Consider the following 21,939-nt stretch of genomic DNA (forward strand, 5'->3'; position numbering starts at 1 on the left):
AGTACAGATTTTTGTAGAGTTGCTGCATTTATTTTCTTAATAGAGCGCAGCTGAGGGGTGATTGTGGGACTTTGTTAAAGATTTCAGGTTAATCACAGCGCCCGTCTGGAGCTGCAATTAACCTGAAAACTTTAACAAAGTCAGACAATCACCCCGTAGCCCAGCTCTGTTAAGAAGAGAAATTCAGCAAGTCTACATAAACGGCGTGAACTTTAGACGCCGTGTTTGTAAACTTGCTGAATTTCTTTTGTTACATAAGCACGGTTGTGGGCTGATTGTGTTCTTTTGTTAAAGTATTCATGTGAATCGCAGCTCGTGACGGCCCTGCAATTAACATGAATACTTAAACAAAAGCAGCCGGGCTCTACTTATAAAAGAAGATACCAAGTGCCCAAGACTTTCCTGCCGCTCCCTGGCCTTAGATTGACGTCAGTCTATTCCGCCGCTCTGCCAGGAAACACCCGTTTTTCGCGCTGCTCGCTTGTTAAAAACAGCAGCGCTCTTGCTGGATGTGCTGTGTGTGTGCGCGCTCCACACACAGCACTGCGCGCTACAGGTAATAGAGGTGCGCGCGAGCGCACGCACGCACCTTATTGGGAACAGTGGTTACAACCATTCTGAACTCTCGATGGTCTCCTTGATACCTTATAGGCACAAAAATTAATTCTAATTCCTCTTCCAGCTCTTTCATCATGACAAGGGGTACGCGTCTTAGCTTAGCTTCAGGGAAAACCATTTTCCGCACACATTTGTCAAGGATCCACACAGAGACATACACTCATTCTTCAACATGACTTGGTCATGGCTGTTGGGATCCAATATTAACCCCAACTTTCTTTGTTCCATCCACCACAACAGACATGATCCATCCCAGGCTACATAAATTGTCCTAGGAGCGATATTTCCTTTGAAACTTAAAGTTCCAACAAACTCTCCCAAAATTGTCCACAGGTTTGGCCCCACCAGCAATTGGTCATGCATGAGATTGTCTCATGGTGCCATTCTGAAATGTCTTCCATTCCTCAAGAGTAAAGAAAGAACCGGAGTCTGCCATCATTGAAATGGGAATCTTCGAGATTTCAATTGGACAGTAAGGTATTTTAATGGAGTTCACATCCATTTTCAACACTCAGTCAGCACACCTAAACCCTTCACTTGCATGCCCAAAACTACTTCATCAATCACCATCACTACACTACCCTCATCAGATTCTGACTACCCCCCTACATCAGAGTCAACCTCAGCCACAAGCATCTTCTTCGATTGGGGTCTGGCACTCTGCACTTTGTACTTATTAAACGTTGGCAAAATGTCCCCTTTTCTTGCACTTAGCCTAACATTTATCCACAGCTGGGCAACAGGGGGAATTACCCAAGTGAGTCTTCCTCCCTGTTTTGTTTGACATATCTCCCGTCAGTATGGCATGCACTTGTGCACTTTTGGCCTTTTGTTCCATGGACGACGCTGTGGGCTCCACGCCCCTAGCTATTGCAGTTCCCTTATTCAGTGTAAAGTTTTCATTGGTTAATAACGTTTCTTGGACTTTCCTACTGCTAGTTTTCTCCACTAGTTGATCCCTAAACATTTCATCCTCAAAAGACTTGTCATCACATGTTGCAGCCAACACCCTCAATCACTGACAAAACTCTCCACAGATTCATTAGGTAACTGACATCTCATGTACAAATTATGCCTTTTCATGATAACGTTCCATTTGTTTTTAAACAACTCCTTGGTGTGCAAATTATCAATATGCACAGACTAATTTACAACCTGAAGAAACTCTTGCAGAATCAGCAGACACTGACATCGGATGTTGGCGTTAGAGCCCGAAGAAAGATGGCGACCTCTTGATGTTGTTGCGGCAGCAAGTGCTTATGCCCAAAATAGGTGTCCGATCAAAGATAGCTTCCTAGTAGTGACGTTGAGCCCCAAAGAATATGGCACCTATGTATTGCGTCATCATGACAACCGCACATGCCGAGTCCTCCCGATGCTGGCGCCCCTGAATGAAGATAGTGCCCTTGTAGCGACGTCACAGCAATCACCAAAATGCAGTGCGCCAAAGCTTATTGTCATCGTCGCACCCAAGATCTGCTGGATGCTTCAGGTCGCTGTAGTGTCCGCAGCAAGATGGTGGGCACGCTGGGCTTCTCCGGTCCACGACACCGCTGGCCAAGTCTCTGCACACCTGACCTGCCGACGAAAATTAACAGAATGAGCCGCACAGACAGCTCGAACTCACTAGTCACCACTGAAAGGCCCGGGAAGGACTACAAGGAGCGCAGATCAAAGGTACAAACGGCAGGGCTAGCAGCCAGCGTGTAACTGACACATATTCAAATGACTCCCACTAACATGCCATCACTGTTGTCCCCCAACATTCCACAACCAAGTCCCAACAAGCACCTAAAACAGTTTGTCTGCCACTGGCCTACTTCTTGATGTAGCCACTTGCGATCCCACTGAAGACTGTTTCCTCCTCTACCTTTATTCAGAAAATAGCTTCCCAAATCCCCTGTGCTTCATTTTATGCCCCTAAAGGATGCCCTCGGCATACTGTGGAGCTGTACTGTAGAGGCACCTCTACAGATGCTGTAGATGCTACCTCTTCATGCGACCCTGGGTACCCTGCGTGTGGCCACCACCCTCTGTCCTGGCCATCATGAGGGTGCAGAATTGCATGCCCTTATTTGCCTTTAGTGTTATGTCCCTATTTCTGTTATTTTAATGCATTTTGGACATTGTTATTCCACAACTCCTCCTTTGCTCTTCCACACAGTTTGCACCGACCTGGGTGGAGCCCTGTGTTTTCTGATTGCTACCAGTTCACATACCCTGCTTTCACTGACGCATGCTGGAAGGAGTGGACATTCAGAAACCTCTTCAAATGTGCTTGATTTCATTAGGGACAAACATGATCTCTGGAGGAGTACCAGTGATATCCCTCCCTGTTGTCCGGTACCTCATTCGCTATCCTGCCCCATCACGCCCTCCTCCTTTCGATAATAACCTGTTGGCCGATTACTATACTTATGTGTTGCAGTAAAGTTCTCAATTCTAACTGCTCCTTCCACGAAGCCTGCGGCTTCCTCCTCTGATACTCTAGCATCCCCTGCTAAATCTGAGTCCCATGGAATCCCACTTCAAGCAGACACTGGATTCTGCGCCTGAGTGAGGATTCAAAATAGCACAGTAAGTTCACACCTCTCCCACCGCTAAGCTTGCAAGGCGACGCCTGAAGGGGTTTGTGCAGGGAAACAGGGCAGTAGTCCTGGTTTTGCAGCTCAGATTAGTGGAAATGTGTTGGTCTCACTCATTCCGAAGCGCAAACTCAGCATGTGGAGATAATACTTAGCTCCCTTTATACTGTCTCCTGCGGTATGAGTTCCGTACCCTGTTACCTGCCAGCACCCCAGGCACTGAGAATGGAGGCCTGTGTCTCTTACATGCAGTTTATCTGTTCCACATCACTTTGGAAACTTTGAGTCCACTAAGTCCTCCCATTCCATTACACCAATTATTAACCATTATTAGCATAGTCCTTTTAGGTACTTCTAATCCGAGTTCATATGTTTCTGATGGATACTCTAGCCACAGATTCCTCTTTTTGAATATTCCCAGAGGTCAGACTGGATCCGGAAAGTTTTCAGCCATACTGCGTCGCTGTACAGCTCCACACTAAGGCTGCGCTGCCCCGGAATGGTATGCGGAGCCCATATAGGTGCACAGGCGTGCGTGGAGCCCATATAGGTGCACAGGTGTGCGCGGAGCCCATATAGGTGCACAGGTGTGCGCGGAGCCCATATAAGTGCTCAGGTGTGCGCGGAGCCTACATAGGTGCACAGGTGTGCGCGGAGCCGATATAAGTGCACAGGTGTGTGCGAAACCCATATAGGTGCACAGGTGTGCGCGGAGCCCATATAAGTTCTCAGGTGTGCGCGGAGCCCATATAAGTGCTCAGGTGTGCGCGGAGCCCATATAGGTGCACAGGTGTGCGCGGAGCCCATGTAAGTGCTCAGGTGTGCGCGGAGCCCATATAAGTGCTCAGGTGTGCGCGGAGCCCATATAGGTGCACAGGTGTGCGCGGAGCCCATGTAAGTGCTCAGGTGTGTGCGGAGCCCATATAAGTGCTCAGGTGTGCGCGGAGCCCATATAAGTGCTCAGGTGTGCGCGGAGCCCATATAGGTGCACAGGTGTGCGCGGAGCCCATGTAAGTGCTCAGGTGTGCGCGGAGCCTATGCAAGTGCACAGGTGTGCGCGGAGCCCATGTAAGTGCACAGGTGTGCGCAGAGCCTATGCAAGTGCACAGGTGTGCGCGGAGCCCATATAGGTGCACAGGTGTGCGCGGAGCCTATATAAGTGCACAGGTGTGCGCAGACGGCAGTTTTTTTCGTTCTGTACCACCAGACGCGGATTCAGAGAGCCCTTCATATCTCCCAGAGATAGTCACCTTGAAATTTTCTTCAAGTCTGCAAGGGATGTCACCCCAAAAACGACAGGTTTTAAGCCCTGTAGGGACTGTTGCAAACAAATGTCTGTGACAGGTCCACGCCAGGTGTGCCTGTAATGTCTGGGGTAGAGTCACGACTCCAAGGCCTGCTGCGACTGCGCCTTGAGGAACCCGAAGTCCATCAGGGACCGAAGCTTTACATCGTCAGCACGAGAAGACACCTCGTCGCCCCTTCACGTTGCGGTTCACGTCAAAACTCGGAGTCGTTCCCGGTTACTTCCTGGAGTTGACGTGGCCGCGCCAGAGCCCAGAGGCCAGTTTTCAGTCCCGTTGAAATCATCAGGCGAGTCAAAAAAGAAGCGCCAAGAATCAAAGCGGGATCCCACCCCTCGTGCCATAGCGTTTGCCCGAACAGGCGCAGAGGTGGCACTGTCTGTGAATGTGGGTGCTGACGTGAAACGCAAAGGGAGCTTTACTCTTTTCTGTCTTGTCTTATAGGAAATATGTGCTCTTTTGATGGGGAGGTTGCAGTGCCACAATAATAGAAAAACGCTATGAACTTACATTATTTATACCACAAACTGCCATGATGTAATGGTTCCAGTAGTGTATCTGTCAATGAGAAATATATTGACATATCGTAGGGAGAGACAAAAAAGAAATTCAAAAAAAGTTATGTTCACCTGGATTCATTGATATTGACCACAGCGTATTCAGAAAGCTAGATGAATTTGTAAATGTAGGTTTCCGAGTGCATTCACCTCCCGTGTGCATGCCAGGAAGTCACACCAGGATTCCTGGCAGGCCTAAGCCCTTGACGGGATCGCAGATTCCGGCACAGTAATCTCTTCTCATGTGAAGTGGGGTGGGCGGGTTGGCGGGGCCTTCCTGGGTGCTGCAGGGCGTGCTTTGCCGTGAAGCTTGTAAGCGCCCACACGTTTTGGGCATTTTCGAACTCCTGGCATTCAAGCGCTCCTGCCACTCGCCTTTCCAGCCGGAAAGGGCCCCATTTTGCTGCAGGGTTGGAAGGGGGCAAACAAGTGCATTTACGGAGAGAAATCTATCCCAGCCATGGCTTCTCTGCCATAGACACCTCCCCACGGAGGAAACGGATTCCAAACTTGGGAATCTTGCGACTTCCTATGGAATCCGCGAGCAGCCCTTTGCCAAGCACAGCTTTCCATGATGATCCCGGGCAGCTTTTGGGAAATCCAACAAGAAGTACAATTATACTCGAATGTTTGTTTAAAAATAAGAGTGCAGTTTTACTTCAGTTTTTTTTTAATCAGCCCCCATAAACTGAATGTGAACGGTGCCATCGGCTTACGTTACTCCTCGCTGTCAGCTACATTGTGATGTATGACCGCGCGTCACCCACCACCGCTCATGAGAGGCACAGAGGGGAAGGGGGAGCAAAGCATGTTTCACGTATTGGCAGCACTGAAACATCGCAACAAGTTCTTTAAAATAGGTTGTACTTATTTTATATTGTATCTATGGGTGTGGTTGGCATTACGGAATGTATACATTTTACAGAAAAGAAAGTGTGTTTTGGGGGCTCCCAGCAGCAGCTGCGGAGAGTCAGCAGCGCTCATCAGGGCTCTGTTTGCATTTCGCTCCTGGCGCTGTCCTTGCCGCCTCAGAGGACAGAGGTCGCAAACACAGTCCTGGGGTCTCAATCGGCAGACCAAAGGTCGCAGCTGATGGGAGTTTAAAGCAAAGTGTAAACGTGTGATTTCAGCGGGACTGTACTCTTTACATGAAAAGAGAGCATCTCTCTGAAAATAAGTCTCTGCTTTGCTGCTTAAATGAAGATGTAAACACAAATGACAAGTGCAAGGACTCGGTCTACCACAATGCCTCGAGGCCTCGTGGGAGGTATGGGTTTGTTTTACATGCAGGGCTGCTTTGACTTGGCGTAGCCAAAGCTTGGTGTTTTTGAATCGGCCCTCTTGCAGGACCCGTGGTTTCCACCATGGAATCCTTCCAGCTGGAAGAGGGTATTTTGCAGTTCACATTTTCCTGCAGCATGCAAAGCCTGTGCCCCCTGCCAAGGTGAAGCCCCTCTGCGGGGCTTTACAGAGGCTGAAACGTCCTCCAGTCTGGAGATTATTCCGACACAGCTGAATTGTACCCACTGCTTAAATGAAAGTTTGTTTTAGTTAAAACTGAAAGTTATTGAGTGCTTAAATTAAACTTGGAACAATGTAGTGAAAGATGCAAGGCCTACACATGGCGCACAGACACTGAGATTTAATGAAGGAACACGCTTGTGACCAGCCCTGTGGGGCCTTGACCTCGTGCACCCACATGTGTCGATGCAGTTTTGTAACACCCTCGGAAACGCCTTTTTATGGCACGATACCTCGTGAGTAAAACTCTCACCCCTGAGATCTGTGTGTGGCCTGCAGTTCGCCAGTTCAAACCCAGGCATGGCAAACTCACTCTTTCACCCACCCCACCTGCGGTTCATGAACTAACCACTAATACATGTGGAACCAGTAACATCTTCAGTTTACAGCGCCACGAAAGGGCGACTTTGCTGTTCCAACAGTTGTGAAAGCTTTGTTTTGCTGTTGTTGTGTGCAGAGTCGCCACGCGGTGGCAGCAGCGCTCACTGTATATGTAATGAGGGCGACTGGAGGTTATTGTTTCCAGACAAACTTTTCCTGCAGTTAGGGGACCAGTGATGAAAGTTTGCTCTCCACACTTCACGCCTCAGCGACATGACAAAGTGATTTAATACGAAAAGGCCTGCTTTCTCTTCTAGTTACCACATTAAGTCATGTCGCAGACAGATTCCATCGACAGCGTCTGCTTTGCAGAGTGACTTATGACAGAGACACCAGCAGGCAGACATGTTTTCTAGTGCTGTGCCTTTGAACCCGTGTGAAGTGTTTACAAAGTGCTGCTTTAAACCGGTCCGGCCGGGCCAGGCCTCTGGCTGCGGTCTCCGCCGGTTCGTGGAGTTCTCCCGTTCCTCAGTCTCATTGTTATCTGTTTTTTTTCCCCTCAGACTGGCGAGTTCTCGGCTCGGTTCCTTTTGAAGTTGCCGGTGGATTTCAGCAATATCCCCACATACCTCCTGAAGGTAAAGAATGTGCTTGTAAAACCATTCCGCGATGATGCGCAGGGGAAGTAAAGGGGCGCCTTGAAATGATTCATGCTAGAATATCTGTGTGTGCCCAAGAGCAGATGGCTTGTGTGCGTGCACCATGTTCTGAAACCAGTCTAAAATAGAGAGAGCTTCCTTAGCACTGAGCCAGTCGCATGTCGGTGCTGTTGTATGGTCCCTGTAAGCCCACATCATCGCTTTTAACAAGATATGGGGGGCCAGCCCTTAAACTGCGACATGAACCCCCGCTCCAGCTCATCTTTGCCTCCCGCCACCAGCTGTACCTCATGTCTTCTAGAACTTTCCTTCGAATTCTCATTGTACTTTGCGCGCTTTGCTCTTTTGTCTCAGGACCTTTCTTAGTGTGACCTCTTCTTACGAGTGACTTGCGAGAACTGGTGTCCAGTGAATGACTCGTTGATGAACCCAATGAATGAGGTGATCATTGGCCTGAAAGTATGACTCATTGGTGGACCCAGTGAATGACATGTTGATGGCGACAGTGAATGATGCGTTAATAGACCTAATGAATGACTCGTTCATTGAGGCCAGTGAATGACTTGTTTGTGGCCCCAGTGAATGACTTGTTGGTGACCCAGTGAATAACTTACTGGTTGCCCGTGTGAATGACTCGTTGATTGACCCCAGTGAATGATTCATTGATTGACCCCATCGAATGACTCGTTATTGACCCCAGTGAATGACTCATTGCTGGCAGTATATGCCTCATTCATGGCCCTGTGAATGGTTTGTTGTTGGTCTCATCGAAAGACTCATTGATGCCTCAACTGAATGACTCATTGATTGACCCGAGTGAATGACTTGTTGGTGACCCCAGGGAATGACTCATTGGGGGCCCCAGGGAATGACTCGTTGGTGACCCCAGTGAATGACTCGTTGATTGACCTCCGTTAATGACTAACTGATTGACCCCAGTGAATGACTCATTGATTGACCCCAGCGAATGACTCGTTATTGACCCCAGTGAATGACTCATTGTTGGCAGTATATGCCTCATTCATGGCCCTGTGAATAGTTTGTTGTTGGTCTCACCGAAAGACTCATTGATGCCTCAACTGAATGACTCATTGATTGACCCGAGTGAATGACTTGTTGGTGGACCCAGGGAATGACCCATTGGGGGCCCCAGTGAATGACTCGTTGGTGACCCCAGTGAATGACTCGTTGATTGACCTCCGTTAATGACTCACTGAGAGAAGTGTGGCTCAATGATTAGAGCGGCAGACCCTGATGCAGAGATCTAGCCCGGGACCAGGGTTCATTTCCCCGCCTCGGCGGGTCTTGGGCTCAAAACTTCCACGGACCTGATAATTCTCACCTCGGTGCCATTCCAGTCATGGAGTCCCACTCTGCAACTTTGGGCAATAGCTTGCTTAATCTCCACAACGGCCCCCACAACGCTAAGGATGCCTGGCCTCCACCTTGGGGGTGCCCAGGAGTGGACGCCTCACAGGGAAAGCCAGGATGGGTTCCACAGCGGTATTCGTACAAGCGCCTTGAGACCCTTGCGGGTGAGTAGTGCGCTATACAAGTATCAATTTACATTTACCCCAGTGAATGACTTGTTGATTGACCCCTGTGAATGACTCGATGGTGGCCCCAGTGAATGACTCATTGTTGGCAGTATATGCCTCGTTCATGGCCCTGTGAATGGTGTGTTGTTGGTCTCATCGAAAGACTCATTGATTGCTCAACTGAATAACTCATCAGTGGCCCCAGTGAATGGCTCGTTGGTACCCACAGTGATGACAGGTTAATAGCCTCAGTGACTGACTCGTTGATTATTGACCTGTATGTTACGAATTGGTGAATGACTCATTTCGTCACTCCCAGTGAATGACTGTTCGATGCCACCCAGTGAATGACCTGTTGATGGCTTCCCCTTGAATGGCTCATTGAGGCCCAGTGAATGACTTGTTGATGGTCCCCAGTGAATTACCTGTTAATGGCCCCCTATTTAATGACTCATTGATGGTCCCCAGAGAATGACTTGTTGATGGACTGCAATGAATGACTTGTTGAGGGTCATCAGAGAATGACTCGTTGATGGCCCACTTCTGAATGACTTATTAATGGCCCATCAGTAAATAACTAATTGAAGGCCTCAGTGAATGACTTGTTGATGCCCCCACTGAATGACTTGTTAATTGTCTTCAGTGAAAGACTCATTGGTGGCACCCAATGAATGACTCGTTGGTGTCCCTGTGATTGACTTGTTGATGTGCCCCATTGAATGACTCGTTAGTGGCCCTGTGATTGACTCGATGTGCCTGAACTGCCAGGCCAGGTCCTCACTGGACTGGAAACAAGCATCCTCGGACCTGTTTCGGGGTTTCAACCTTCATCGGCCAGGATAGCTTTACTCCAGTGGCATGGAGAGCACAGGACTCACGTCTGGGCATACCCATCCCACTTGGAGGGACAATTGCAAAAAGAACAATTGATGGACAGAATGCAGAACAATTGGGTAGGATTGAGTTGCACTATTTTACTTACTAGATCTGATGTTGTAGATTCATCAGTAATGATGTTCGCAGTACTGGTTATTTCGAAGCAATGCCTCATATGCAGTTGCAGTCTCATTAGTGACATACATCCACTTTAAGGCATCCTGTTGTAACCCGCAAAAATGGTCTTCCTCAGCCACAGTTCACAATGGACAGTGACTCAAGTCAAAACAACATATGGGTGGAGAGTGGGCGGCGCTTACAGTCCATAGCTGAATACTGCATACCTTGCAGAGCAGCGCATGCGCTGCCCAGGCTCAACTTAAAAAACTGCCTGTGTCACCTGACATCTGGGATAAATTGATGGGAGCCCATGGTACATACTTGTCCCCAGCACGGCTGGGAAGGATCTCGTAGCCAGCCCTGCGGGGGATGGGGATGTGCAGTGGAGATAGGTGAGCTGTGTATATTTGAATCAGGGGGTTCTATTCACTGCCTTGGTGTACTCTAAGATAGTGTCACGTTGCTTGTATGGTATGTTTCTGTCCCTCTTTTGTTCCCATTTTAATTTCAGTGTGGTCATGGGTGCATTACATTTAGGGGCCAAAGCCCTGTGCATGCAGGTCACAACCTTACGGTTTACCCCATGTGTTAATAGAGTGGATATCACCTCATCCTTTGCAGGCTTGGCCTTTCCCCTCGCCCAAATGTCATCCAGTGCCAGTCGCAAGGCCCCACATGCAAAGAACTGACCCCTGTGCAGTCCGTGGTCCTCCGTGAGGGCAATATATGCGAGGAGCTCACCTCCAATGTACAGGTCCCCCATAGTGGTGACCCCGGCCTGCTGCCAGTCCTGTGTGATGTGTTTGTCAGCTACCTCTGTCAGTGCCTGAGTCATGCACCGTGGGAAATCAGGGGGGGGTACGGGACCTTTGCTACCGCCCCCTTTACTTATAGACTCCAGCGGGTTTTTATTGTTCGATGAGCTCTGGTATAAGGCACCGTTTGTCTGGTGTTTAGGTATAGTGTGCTAAGGAGATCCCTGTCGCCTAGTAGGTGCACTATGTCCTGTCTTTCCGGGTCCGAGTTGACCGCCAACCATCGTGCCATCCAGACCAGTTGCACTGCCACATAGTAATTGTCCGTATTGGTACTCCCAGGGCTAAGGGTTTCATGGGTTTTTGATTGTTTCACTTTAGTTAACTCGTCTTGCAAATCTGGAAGGAGTTACTTAAGAAAGACTCCGTGTTGCACAGCATCAGTGGTCAGTACATAGCTGCTGTGGGATGTGTGACATGGAGAGCAATCAACATTGTTGAAGCACCCTTAAAAAAGAGCTCTCACAGAAAGTGGATAGAGTATCTATCTGCGCTCAGATCAGAGTCTGCACGCGTTCTCTTCATTACATTATGCATATTTGTTGAAAAATCCTCAGTGGAAACAATTGTATAAGCAAAGAGATGTCAGGAGGGGCAGGATCTCTTTTTTTATCCTCTTCATGTAATCAAATTCAGAAGATATGTTGCCTGGATCTCAATGTCTTTGGACAGTAAATGCGTGCTCTCTTTTTGCCATCAGTTCTTCAGCATCAGCGAATTTCGTAAAATCTTCCACCGCCACACACTTGCAGCATAGCAATGTTGCCCCAAGCTTTTGAGGGGATTGGACTATTGATCACACTTCTACTTTTCAGCTGCTTCTGCGTCTGACACAAAGACATTGATTCAGGGAAAGGATTTGTTGCAAGATTTTTCAGTCAACAGGGTGGGTTAATTTACAGGCCCGGTGGGTGTCAGCGGCGCGTTACAGCTGGAGACTATCCTGAGAACGCAGGAGCAAACGCTAACCACCAGAACAGTAGTTAGTAATACCAAACTCTTGAGAAGACAAGACGCTTGGACCGTTCCAGCTGTGTAAGGCATGCACACACGCTAGCTTCAGGATCCAGGATCAGGATCCAACTGTCCCTTGAAGGATGGGGCAGCACCCTGTGCCTCCCAAAACCCCACTACGGCGACTCCCTGAGGCATGCCCTGCTTTCCTCCAGATCCATTGCCTTGAGATGGTTGTCATACAGCTTTAGGACTGCCACGTAAATCCACCTCGAGACCTTGAAATGGCGCGATTGTTGGATAAATACAAATTCGTCAACATCTGCTGGTTTATCACTGACTACAAAAGAGGTCACAATCCTCGTGGTGTCCCCTTGAATAGGCTGTGTCAGCCCCTCTTCCCCGGATGTGATGTCACTCAGAGACATGCTTTATGACATAAACCCCTTCTGCTGTACTGATTTAGGTGATTCGAGGAGGAACAACTCCTGATGATAGAAGTGAGCTGCAGTATGCTGGTGTCTCCCCTATTGCCACCCCATTGGCGAGGTAAAGGTGGCATCTGCTCAGCTCTTCACTTAGAGACCTCAGCCTTGCCTTTGTGTGCCCAGTGTGCCGGTTTTCCCATAAGATTTGAAGAGCACCCTTGCTTGTTCTGGCCTACGCAGCACTTTTCCTCTTGTCTTGTTTTTGTTTTCACCCTCATAAGCAGGGCTGTGTGACTTGGCTTTCACCTGTAGTTTTATGGCTGCTCTGTCTGCAGGGTCGTCTTTCTTCTTCGTTTTATTGCAGGTGCTCTGTAATACTTGAGGCAGAAAGAAACATCAGTCGTGTCTTCAAAGAAAACCTAGAGAACCGACACCAGCGGGTGAACTTTGGACAAATAACACGCCGTAGAAGTCACTCCGGAGGGAAACAGGAATTAAAGGCTGCAGAAAGCCACAGGGCGGGTGAGGGAGGGGTGGTTAAGGAAATAGGTTTGAGGTTTTTGTAAGAGCTGATGACTGTCTTTGAGTTTCTTTTTGATACTAGAAAGTGGTTTGATCTTTTTGTGAGCTTTTCACACTTTCTTAAGGCTCATTAACTTGTCATAAAATCCAGATGTTCTGTTATGCTACGTTTCTTGCTGTATAAAGCCAGATCACTGCTCTTTTGCTGCATGTCATGATGCACAAAAGAACTTTGCTCTGGTGCTTGTCAAGTTCTTCACACTCCTCTTTCTCTGTGCCTCCTACAAATCATGTAAGTAGTGACAACAATAATCGTTCCCTACAATCTGTGTATCCTTTTTATCATTACATAGACAGAATTGAAGCATTGACTCTACTCTGCTTCATACACTGTGCGTTCAGTGCAGCGCTAGTTTGACAACGTTAGAGCCACTACTCACCACTAGTAGCAGGATGTAGGTACTTGGATTTTCCATAATGCGTCCCTTCAAACAGTGGTGTATGATGCAGCTTAAAGGGATGGTAGGTGGTCTCCTGATCATCTTTATGTACCATGCTTGGGTGAAATTCCACCTGTGCTTTATTGGGGTCTTTGAAGATGCTATTCTTCTGGGTTCTTCGAAGGCTGCCATTCTTGGTTGTTTTCCAAGGATGGGTCAAAAGCATTCCAAATGATTCTGTATCCAGCGACTTCCCATTGCATGTAGTTTCAACAAACTGGCTTGCTTGTCTAAGGTTCTGGCTGGGAATGTAGTGAGGCGACAGCTTCTGAAGGTGTTTTGGCCTTGTCCCCTTGTTCTTTACAATAGATCAGAATTCCTAGAATTCTTTTTGCACCACAGTGTGCTTGAGTAGTTCTTCTAGAGCTTTGAACAAAGCATGGCTGCTTGGTTTTGGATTCTCAGGAGATCTTTCTTAGGCCGCTCAGCAAAGATTATGTTACAGTAATGTAGACTCATAGAAGGCTTAGAAAAGACAGGTCTGGGAGTTGTGGCGATCGCTCCTTGGCTTGTAAATTAAGATTGTCTTACGTACACTTAGCCTTGAAAGGCGTGTGCTCAGGCTACCTCACGGTATTCTCTGATTCGGACTTTGCCATCAAAACTTCTTGGCTTTCTTACGACTCCAATTTTAAGTTGGTGACCGTGGGAGAAACAAGCTTCAGGGCCATTGCTCTGAAATGCATTCGGTTTGTGGAGGGACCCAACTTCCTCCAGTTTTAGAAGAAGCTGATTGAATGCATGAGAAGGAAAAAAAGAAAGACTGAAGGCTAGAATAAAAGGATGGAAGAACAATAGATTTGTATAGTGCAGTCGTGACCCCAAAGGCTATCTCCGTGCTGCAGACTGCTGGGAAAGCTACCTACCTACCGAAAAACAGATGTCATAAGCCACGTCTTGAGGGCTTCCAGAAAAAAAGAACGTTGGATTTCTTTCTGAGGCCAGGGGGACACAATTCCAGATCTCGATCTTGATGACTAAGTAGGTAAAGCATGACCTAGGCAATAGGTGCTCCGCATAGAAGGGTCCAACAGAAGGTTCACAGTGACACAAAGATGATGGGAAGCATGGTACTTTGAGAGACACTATTGAAGGAACACAGGACTAAAAATATACATCGATCACTCAAAAGGTGATGGGAGGATGCTTGCAATATGTTTAACCACTAGCAACGCTCGGGGTAGCATTCCAATGCATCGTTCTTTTGCCGACCATGCCACCTCAGATTAGACTCAGCTGTATGCAAATCAGTCTTAACCCTGCTCCAATAGGAACAGTCCAGCCTGAACTGCCAAGCCAGGTCCTCTCTGAACTGAAACACAAGAAACCCAAGACCAGTTTCGCCCTGATCCGGGCTAGAAATATGAATGCTTTTGTGAGAAATGCAAAGGCTTTTGAAGACAATTCCTTTACTAAACAAAGCTAGGCTGCACATTCACCTTAGGTGAAGCCATGATTGTATCGTGTAGCTCCAACATGAATGATAATTGGAAATTATAATTGTGCGGAACAATTTAAGGGCTGATAATTTTTTTTTAAATGGCCGCAATCATCTTAGAAACACATTGTGCAATATCCCATTTAAGAGTTCAAGTTAAATGACTGCAACTGTGTACACTGTGGTCAATAAATGAGTTATTAATTTAACAGGGGTTTGTTTAGATTAATTTGTATTAAACACCTGTCACACATTTTGCATTGCTGTGGGTGTGTGTATTATGAGTAGAAATAAAGTTAGTGCCTCTTAAAATCTAAAAGATTAAAAAATGTGAACTAGTACGCATGTGAACACTTATATTTGTTTTAACTGGTTATTTGTTGTTACATCGAATCTACCGGAGAACGCAAGCTATCTATTTGCAAAAAATGTATTATGAACTTAACAAGAACCTACAGGGGCTAATATCCCGGCCATTACTTACCGCTGGTTGGTATTATTGTCACTCTCCTTTGCTTGCTTCAAATTTCATGGCGTTCCTTGTCCACCTTGTGTTTGTCCGTCTCCTAGAACACAGCCTCTTTACCATCTCCTTGGCTGTTTGACTTCTGTCCTTCCACTGCTCACTTTTAAGGACCTACTTTTTTCCTTTTCCACCAGAGTGCATGTGTTTTCTGGCTCTGTCCCTCTTCCGTTCCCCTCCCCGAAAATACCTGCCCCCAGTGCTTTATGTTGGCTATCTCTCTCTCTATTGGCTGCGCTCTCTGTCCTTTGTACTTCTCCTCTTGCATCCCTACACTCTCAGTATTCCTGCCTACATGTGCTTCTTCTCTCCACCCCGCGATGCTTTCTTCTTTGTGCTTTCAGCCCACTCCCCGTTGCTTGCCCTCAAATCGCTCCCCCACTCAATCTTTCATTTCCTCCCCCACCTCAGGCACACTGTTTTTTAATTTAGTTTTTCAAAATATATATATTTTTGAAGGGCCAGGCACCAAATTCCTCCTGGCCCCCCACAAAAGTGCTTTGGCACACAGACAATCTTTAAAAAATGTAATTGGCCGATTTAAAAGTCACCCGCCATCTTAGATCGGCCAATAAAAAATAAAAGAAAATGTTAACTTGCATCGTTCTGGAGGCACAAGCACGCATGAAGAAGCATGCATGCGTCTATAGAACGATATGACCACCAACAGCAGCCGCATCATTGCACCTTTTTTGGGGCTATTTTGCCAATGCTAAATAGCAGAGGCACTAACGATAAATGCAGTGTTCTTATACCGATGCACAAGTACAAGCCAGTAGGTCTCAAAGGCTTGCCCTATTGGCTACGCTAATGCTTGTTTTTCCTGTTGGTTTCAATTGTTAATTGGTATAAGAACTCTGTGTTTATGCTTACTGTCTCTCTGCATGTGGTGTTACATTGGCAGCTTTTTCTTCACAATGCTGAGTTATGTAGTCTGTATGGTTTCTAACTAAAACTCCAGTTATGATTTCCTATAACCTTATATAGTATATATGCAGCTGCACTGAGTGTAATATGCTACTTATTCCCATTGTTGAATGCAGGAACGGGCCATAACTTCAGTGAATGATGAATGATGATGCCCCACACCATTGGGAATAAATAGCCTATTTTATTCTGTGAATCTGCATATATGATTGATGCCATGGTATTTTTTTATGTATGATTATTTGAGCTAAAGTTAGTTATTCAAAGCAGACTCGCAAACTGCAATGTAGCAAAAAAATTGCAAAATGTCTGCGATTCGGTAAAAATCGCAAACCCCTGTCCGAATCGGTATTACAGATTCGGAATTAGTGAAAACGCAATTTAAAAAAATCGCAAATTTGCGAATCTGCCATTCAGGTGCACCCTGATGACATCACACACAGAAAGTGGCCACACCCATGCTGTTTCTCAGTGCCTGAGGCTGTGGGAGAGGCAGAGAGCAGGAGCAGACACCCAGGAGCTGCACAGGAGTTACCAGGCAGACACCAAATACCAGGATGGAGACACAGGAGAATGGAAAGGACCCTGCACAGAGCAAGAGAAAGCAGAAATTTAGCGAGAAGGAGTTGGAGGTGTTAATTGAAGAGGTTGTGAAGACTCACGACCAACTGTTTGGGAAAAAATCTCTGCATGTTCCAGAATCCCAGAAAAGGAAGATCTGGCTTGAAATCCACGGACAAATAAATGCAATTGGTGTCACACAGAGCTCCATCGACGAGCTGAAGAAGCGCTGGTATGATCTGCGCTCCTGTGCGAAGGAGAGGGTGGCTGACAGGCTTAAACTAGCCCAGAAGACAGATGGCGGACCATCCACAGCGCCTGCAAGCACACCCCTGGATGAATTGGTGGAGTCCACCCTCCAGCCTGAGTCCATCAGTGGCATAGGAGATGTGGACAGCTCAGCCAGAGACAACAACAGACAAGGTAAGATGCATGCACAACATGGCCTGACCCCTCCCCCCAATTCCCAATCCCCCATGGGCAAGTCAGAATTCCACTCCAGTCCATATTTTGTAAACAACCAGCAATGCATCATGGGAGATGTGGTCCTGAAACCCATATAGCATATCAGTGAGTTAACTTAACACGAGTGCAGGGGCCAAACATACGTCAATAAGCAAGCGGAGGACTGTTAGTGTGAATAGCAACACATGTAATTTAATGTAACACAAATGCTGTTAGGCAAGTCAGTAAATGGATATTCTGTATCCACAGGCGAACCTGCGCCCCAGACTGCTTAGAGGGAGACACAAGAGGCATCTGGGGAACACCATGCTCAGGAGGAAGAGACCCTGTCACCCACAGATGTCACATCACCCCCACCCCCAGACCCAGGAAGTACACAGTGGGTAGCCTGCAAGAGATGGAGGGGTCAGAGGAGGAGAGCACGGGAGCTCCACAGACCCTGCACGAAGAACAAGCACAGTCTCCGGAGACACATTCACCCTTGCAGCGTAGCCACACCAGTGGTCCCCGACGACGCAGAGCAAGGGCACACAGTCCAGATGCGCAGGGTGGAGGATCCAGTGTCTTCGCAGGTCTGGAGGGCACCATGGTGAAGGTGCAGCGACTGCAAGGGAAGACAATGCGGTCAATGCAAGGACAGATGGTGTCCATGAACAGGAACCTTAGGGACATTAAGGAGGGCGTCAATGGCTTGAACAACACTGTTGCAGAGGGCATGCGGGACATGGCTGAGGCAGTGAGGCTGTTGTTTACAAAATTGGACAGTGAACGTGGCACAAGGCGCAGGGAAAAACAGCGCCAGGAGGGTTTCACCAAGGCAGTGAACCGCCTAGCCAATGCCTCTTCTGTCCTCAGCATATGCACAGTGGCCATGCAATTGGAAATGGCCCACTGCAGCCAGGATGTTGCTAGGGGGTTGGTGCAGGTCACCACTGCGGTCGAACTGCTCCAGACAACCAACATTGCTGCCACAGGGTCTGGGGATGGTGGAGACAGTGAGGAGGTCACCAGCCGCAGCAGCATTACTCCACCCATTGCTAAGCCCAGACGGCGTAGCGCAAGGCAGGGGCCAGCAGCAGAACAGTCCTCTAGGGAGGGCCGTGTGCAAACTGAGCGGGGCACTGCTGTGCGTGGCCGCAGCAAATGAGTCTATGCTGCCGCTGACATTTGCAGATGGGTGAGGTAACCCATGGGACCCACTGATAGTGGAATGCAAGGTGCAGGCAGTGCGTTAACGCCACGCTTGGCTACTCAGGCCAATATGGTGAGGCGTGTGCATTCCTATTGCCTGATGTAAGGAAAATAAAACACCATTACACAATTGTCATTAATCGCTTTGTCTCATTACTTACTTAAAAATAGTTGTGTGTGATCTCAGCACGTCTGTGTCTCCGATCTGCCGCTCCTACAACACCTGCTGTGCTGTGCACTGACTGTGGGCATTCCTCATCCTCTGGGTCTGAGTCGGTGATTTCAACTGGTGTCCCCTTCTTCGTGGCCAGGTTGTGTAGCATAGCACAGGTGGCAATGATTTTACAGCATATCTTGGGGCGTACTGTTGTGCACCCCCACTCTTGTGGATGCAGTGGAACCTGCTCTTCAGGAGTCCAAATGCCCGCTCCACCACATTGCGCGTGGACTTATGGGCAGCATTGTATCTCCTCTCACTTGGGGTAGACGGGTTGAGGAATGGGGCGAGTATGAATGCACGTACCGCATATGCGCTGTCACCTAAGTGGGAAAGGATGAGACGTCAATCACAGGTAACAACAGATACAACCAAGGTATACATCAGGGTGTGTCACATGCATTTACCTAGCGGGTATCCTTCGCCAAATTCACCCCCAGCCAGACGTGTATAGATTTTGCTGTGCCTGAAGATGTAGGAGTCCTGCGTGCTCCCAGGGAATTTCGCAACTATATCAGTTATGATGTGTGACGCATCACAAATGACCTGAATGTTGATCGAATTATATGACTTCCTGTTCCGATATATGTACTCAGTGGCGGGGTGGGGGGGGCAGATTGTGATATGTGTCCCATCGATGCACCCTATAACATGTGGGAACTGGGCCATCTGATGAAAATCCATCATGCTCTTATTCAGTTCCATTTTCGTTGAGAGTAACCAGATATAATGGTGCATTCTCTGAAGCATGGCATCCAGGAAGGTGTTGAAGAAGCGTGACAGGCAACTTTGTGAGACACCTCCAGCCACAGCTATCACCCCCTGGTAACTACCTTATGCAAGTAGGTGCAGGAAAAAAAGGACCTGCACATGTGGGGGAATTGCGTGCGCCCTGCGTGTCTGCTGCTCCAGGTACAAGTCACGTATGAGGTCTAGGATGGTTGCGGGGGGTGAAGCCTGTACCTGTCATGTATTTCCTCTTCTGTGAGTTGGAAAAGGGTGATGCGCACTCTGTATATGCGTTCTTGTCGCCTCCTCATCCTCTGTGCTGCTGCTGGGATCCGCATCCACCTTGCAATGACATAGAGGGCCGCCATTGCGTTTGAACGGATGCATTCTGGGTCCGTTTTTATGCAGTGCACCTGGTTACCACCTGCTTTGAGTTGGTGGTAATTTGCGACTCGCAAATAGCGATTTTCCGCGAAATTGCTATTTGCTATTTTTCTTACATTGGTCTGCGATTTCTTTTTTGCGATTTCGCAGTTTGCGAGGCGCTATTTGGGAGTCGGTGGGTCTGATTCGCAAAATAAGGAATCGCTAACTGACTTCGCTTTTTTTTAGCGATTCCTTATTTTGCGCTTGCCTTTACATTTCACATGGGTCTTTTGCGATCGCAAACGTAGATATTCTCCGAATTTCTGCGTTTGCGATCAGTATTTCGCTTCCTACATCTGGCCCTTTGTGACTATTGAGAGAGCTGTTTCCCTGATTAAAGTACCTATCCCATGCAATCTGCGAGGCAGTAAAAGGGTTTCCAATGTCATTAATTCTTGACTGTGGTAATAACCTGGAAATTGACCTTTGTACTATAGTAATAAATATGTGAATTTGTGTTTTTTAGTACAGTTGCTTAATATGAAGTATTATTGGGCCAACTCAATTTTGCCTGCCGTGGTATAAAGCAGTGTTGAGTGCATTCTATTCTCCTTTGTGTGGATCTTTTGTGAATATACCTAGTATTAAGGGGATGCTGTTTTTTTGAATGGCTCTAATTTGTTTTGGTGTTATTTTATTGGGATGTCTGCATAAAGTACATGTGAGTACTAGTACTGAGAGCAGCTGGGTGATGAGCAGTGTTTAAACTCATGCAAAAGCAGAAACCAGTACCGTGCTATGTTAATGGAGAGTTTTATGAGGAGTCAGGCTTATTCCTGTTAGCTATGGCTCAACCCAGCAGGTCTCTTTAAGAGTGAAAAGGATGTAAAGTGTTCTAGGAGAACCAAGCCAGCACTAAAGATAAGACACAAACATATAAAATGCTCACACTGATTTATTAAAAAAGAAGAGAAATGTCATGATTCATGAAGACGATGTTGAAAACTGGATTAGGTTACCTCTGTCCCTGCTAGGCCGCATTTCAATCATGAAAATGGTTGTGCTACCCCAGTTTCTGTTCCTTTTCACAAATATCCCAAGGGTTTTGCCTAGCTCCTTCTTTCACCGGGTCACAACATTGAAGATAAAATTAGCCTGGGAGGGTAAACAAGTGAGGGTTAAATGGCAGACACTCACCTTACCATACCATTTGGGAGGGTTGAGCGCGCCAGACTTAAACTTATACTATAGAGCCGCGCAGTGCGCACACGCTTACTACTGGTTTCATGGCCCACCAGACGCCCCACATCTCCGTATAGAAACAATCATTGCTGACCCACTGCCACTACCGGCCATTATATTTGAAGCCGCAGATCGCAGAACAGGGATACTTGATTCCATTAATGCAACTCCCCATGCCTGGCAATACTTACTACAATTGCAGGCAGGAGCTATACTGTATTCTCCAACCATGCCAATTGAATGGTTCCGCCGGCTGCCACCGTGCAGAGACAGATGGGTTATTCGCGCGCTAAATTCACTGAAAATCCTGACTGCTGGAGACCTATTCCACAATGGGGTAGCCAAAAAGTGGGAAGAACTTGAGCACCAGGCTGCCGCTAACACTCTCCTTCCGCAGTTCCAATTCCACAGAACGCGACATACACTACGCGACGTATTGGGGGAGGACCTTCAGGAACCCCCAGAATTACAGGAACTGACATATACTATCAAAGGGAAGTCGCCCCGCAAGATCGTTTCTAACATTTATAAGTTGTCAATGTCCCATAGGGCAAACCATTACACGAAAGCCAGGCTAGACTGGCAGCGGGATTTACAGCGGAATATCGATGACCCTATGTGGACTTATTGTTGTTCTAGCACACGGGGTATTTCCTTGAATGGCAGACATAGGCTGATCCATTTTAAATACTTAAACAGAGTATATTACACGCCAGAGAGGCTACACAGATATGGGTTGAGGGATTGATAGAGATCAGGGTATCTAAAATATGCCCACTACCACGGATAGAGTAATCACACAGTTACACGCACATACATTCATCATACACTAGGGCCCATTTCACTAACATACGCTCAAATACTCTACCAGCAATAAACCTGTGGAAAGAAAACACCTAAAGACCCTGCATCAATATCAGGTCGATCAGATCTGGTTTAGTGACTGTCCTAATCAATAACAT

The 21,939-nt window shown here is 47.5% G+C and overlaps 1 protein-coding gene across 4 annotated transcripts in view; it reads left to right on the plus strand.

The window, feature by feature from the left end:
* Positions 1-21,939, plus strand: part of BABAM2 (BRISC and BRCA1 A complex member 2) — a 922,754-nt gene that overhangs the window by 240,513 nt on the left and 660,302 nt on the right. For all 4 annotated transcript variants that reach the window (XM_085610363.1, XM_085610361.1, XM_085610360.1 and 1 more), the window contains one exon: positions 7,470-7,544. In XM_085610363.1, the coding sequence (XP_085466489.1) occupies positions 7,470-7,544 (75 nt within the window). The remainder of the gene's footprint in view (positions 1-7,469; positions 7,545-21,939) is intronic.

Source organism: Triturus cristatus, chromosome 6 (genome assembly GCF_964204655.1).
Source record: "Triturus cristatus chromosome 6, aTriCri1.1, whole genome shotgun sequence".
NCBI classification, from domain to species: Eukaryota; Metazoa; Chordata; class Amphibia; order Caudata; family Salamandridae; genus Triturus; species Triturus cristatus.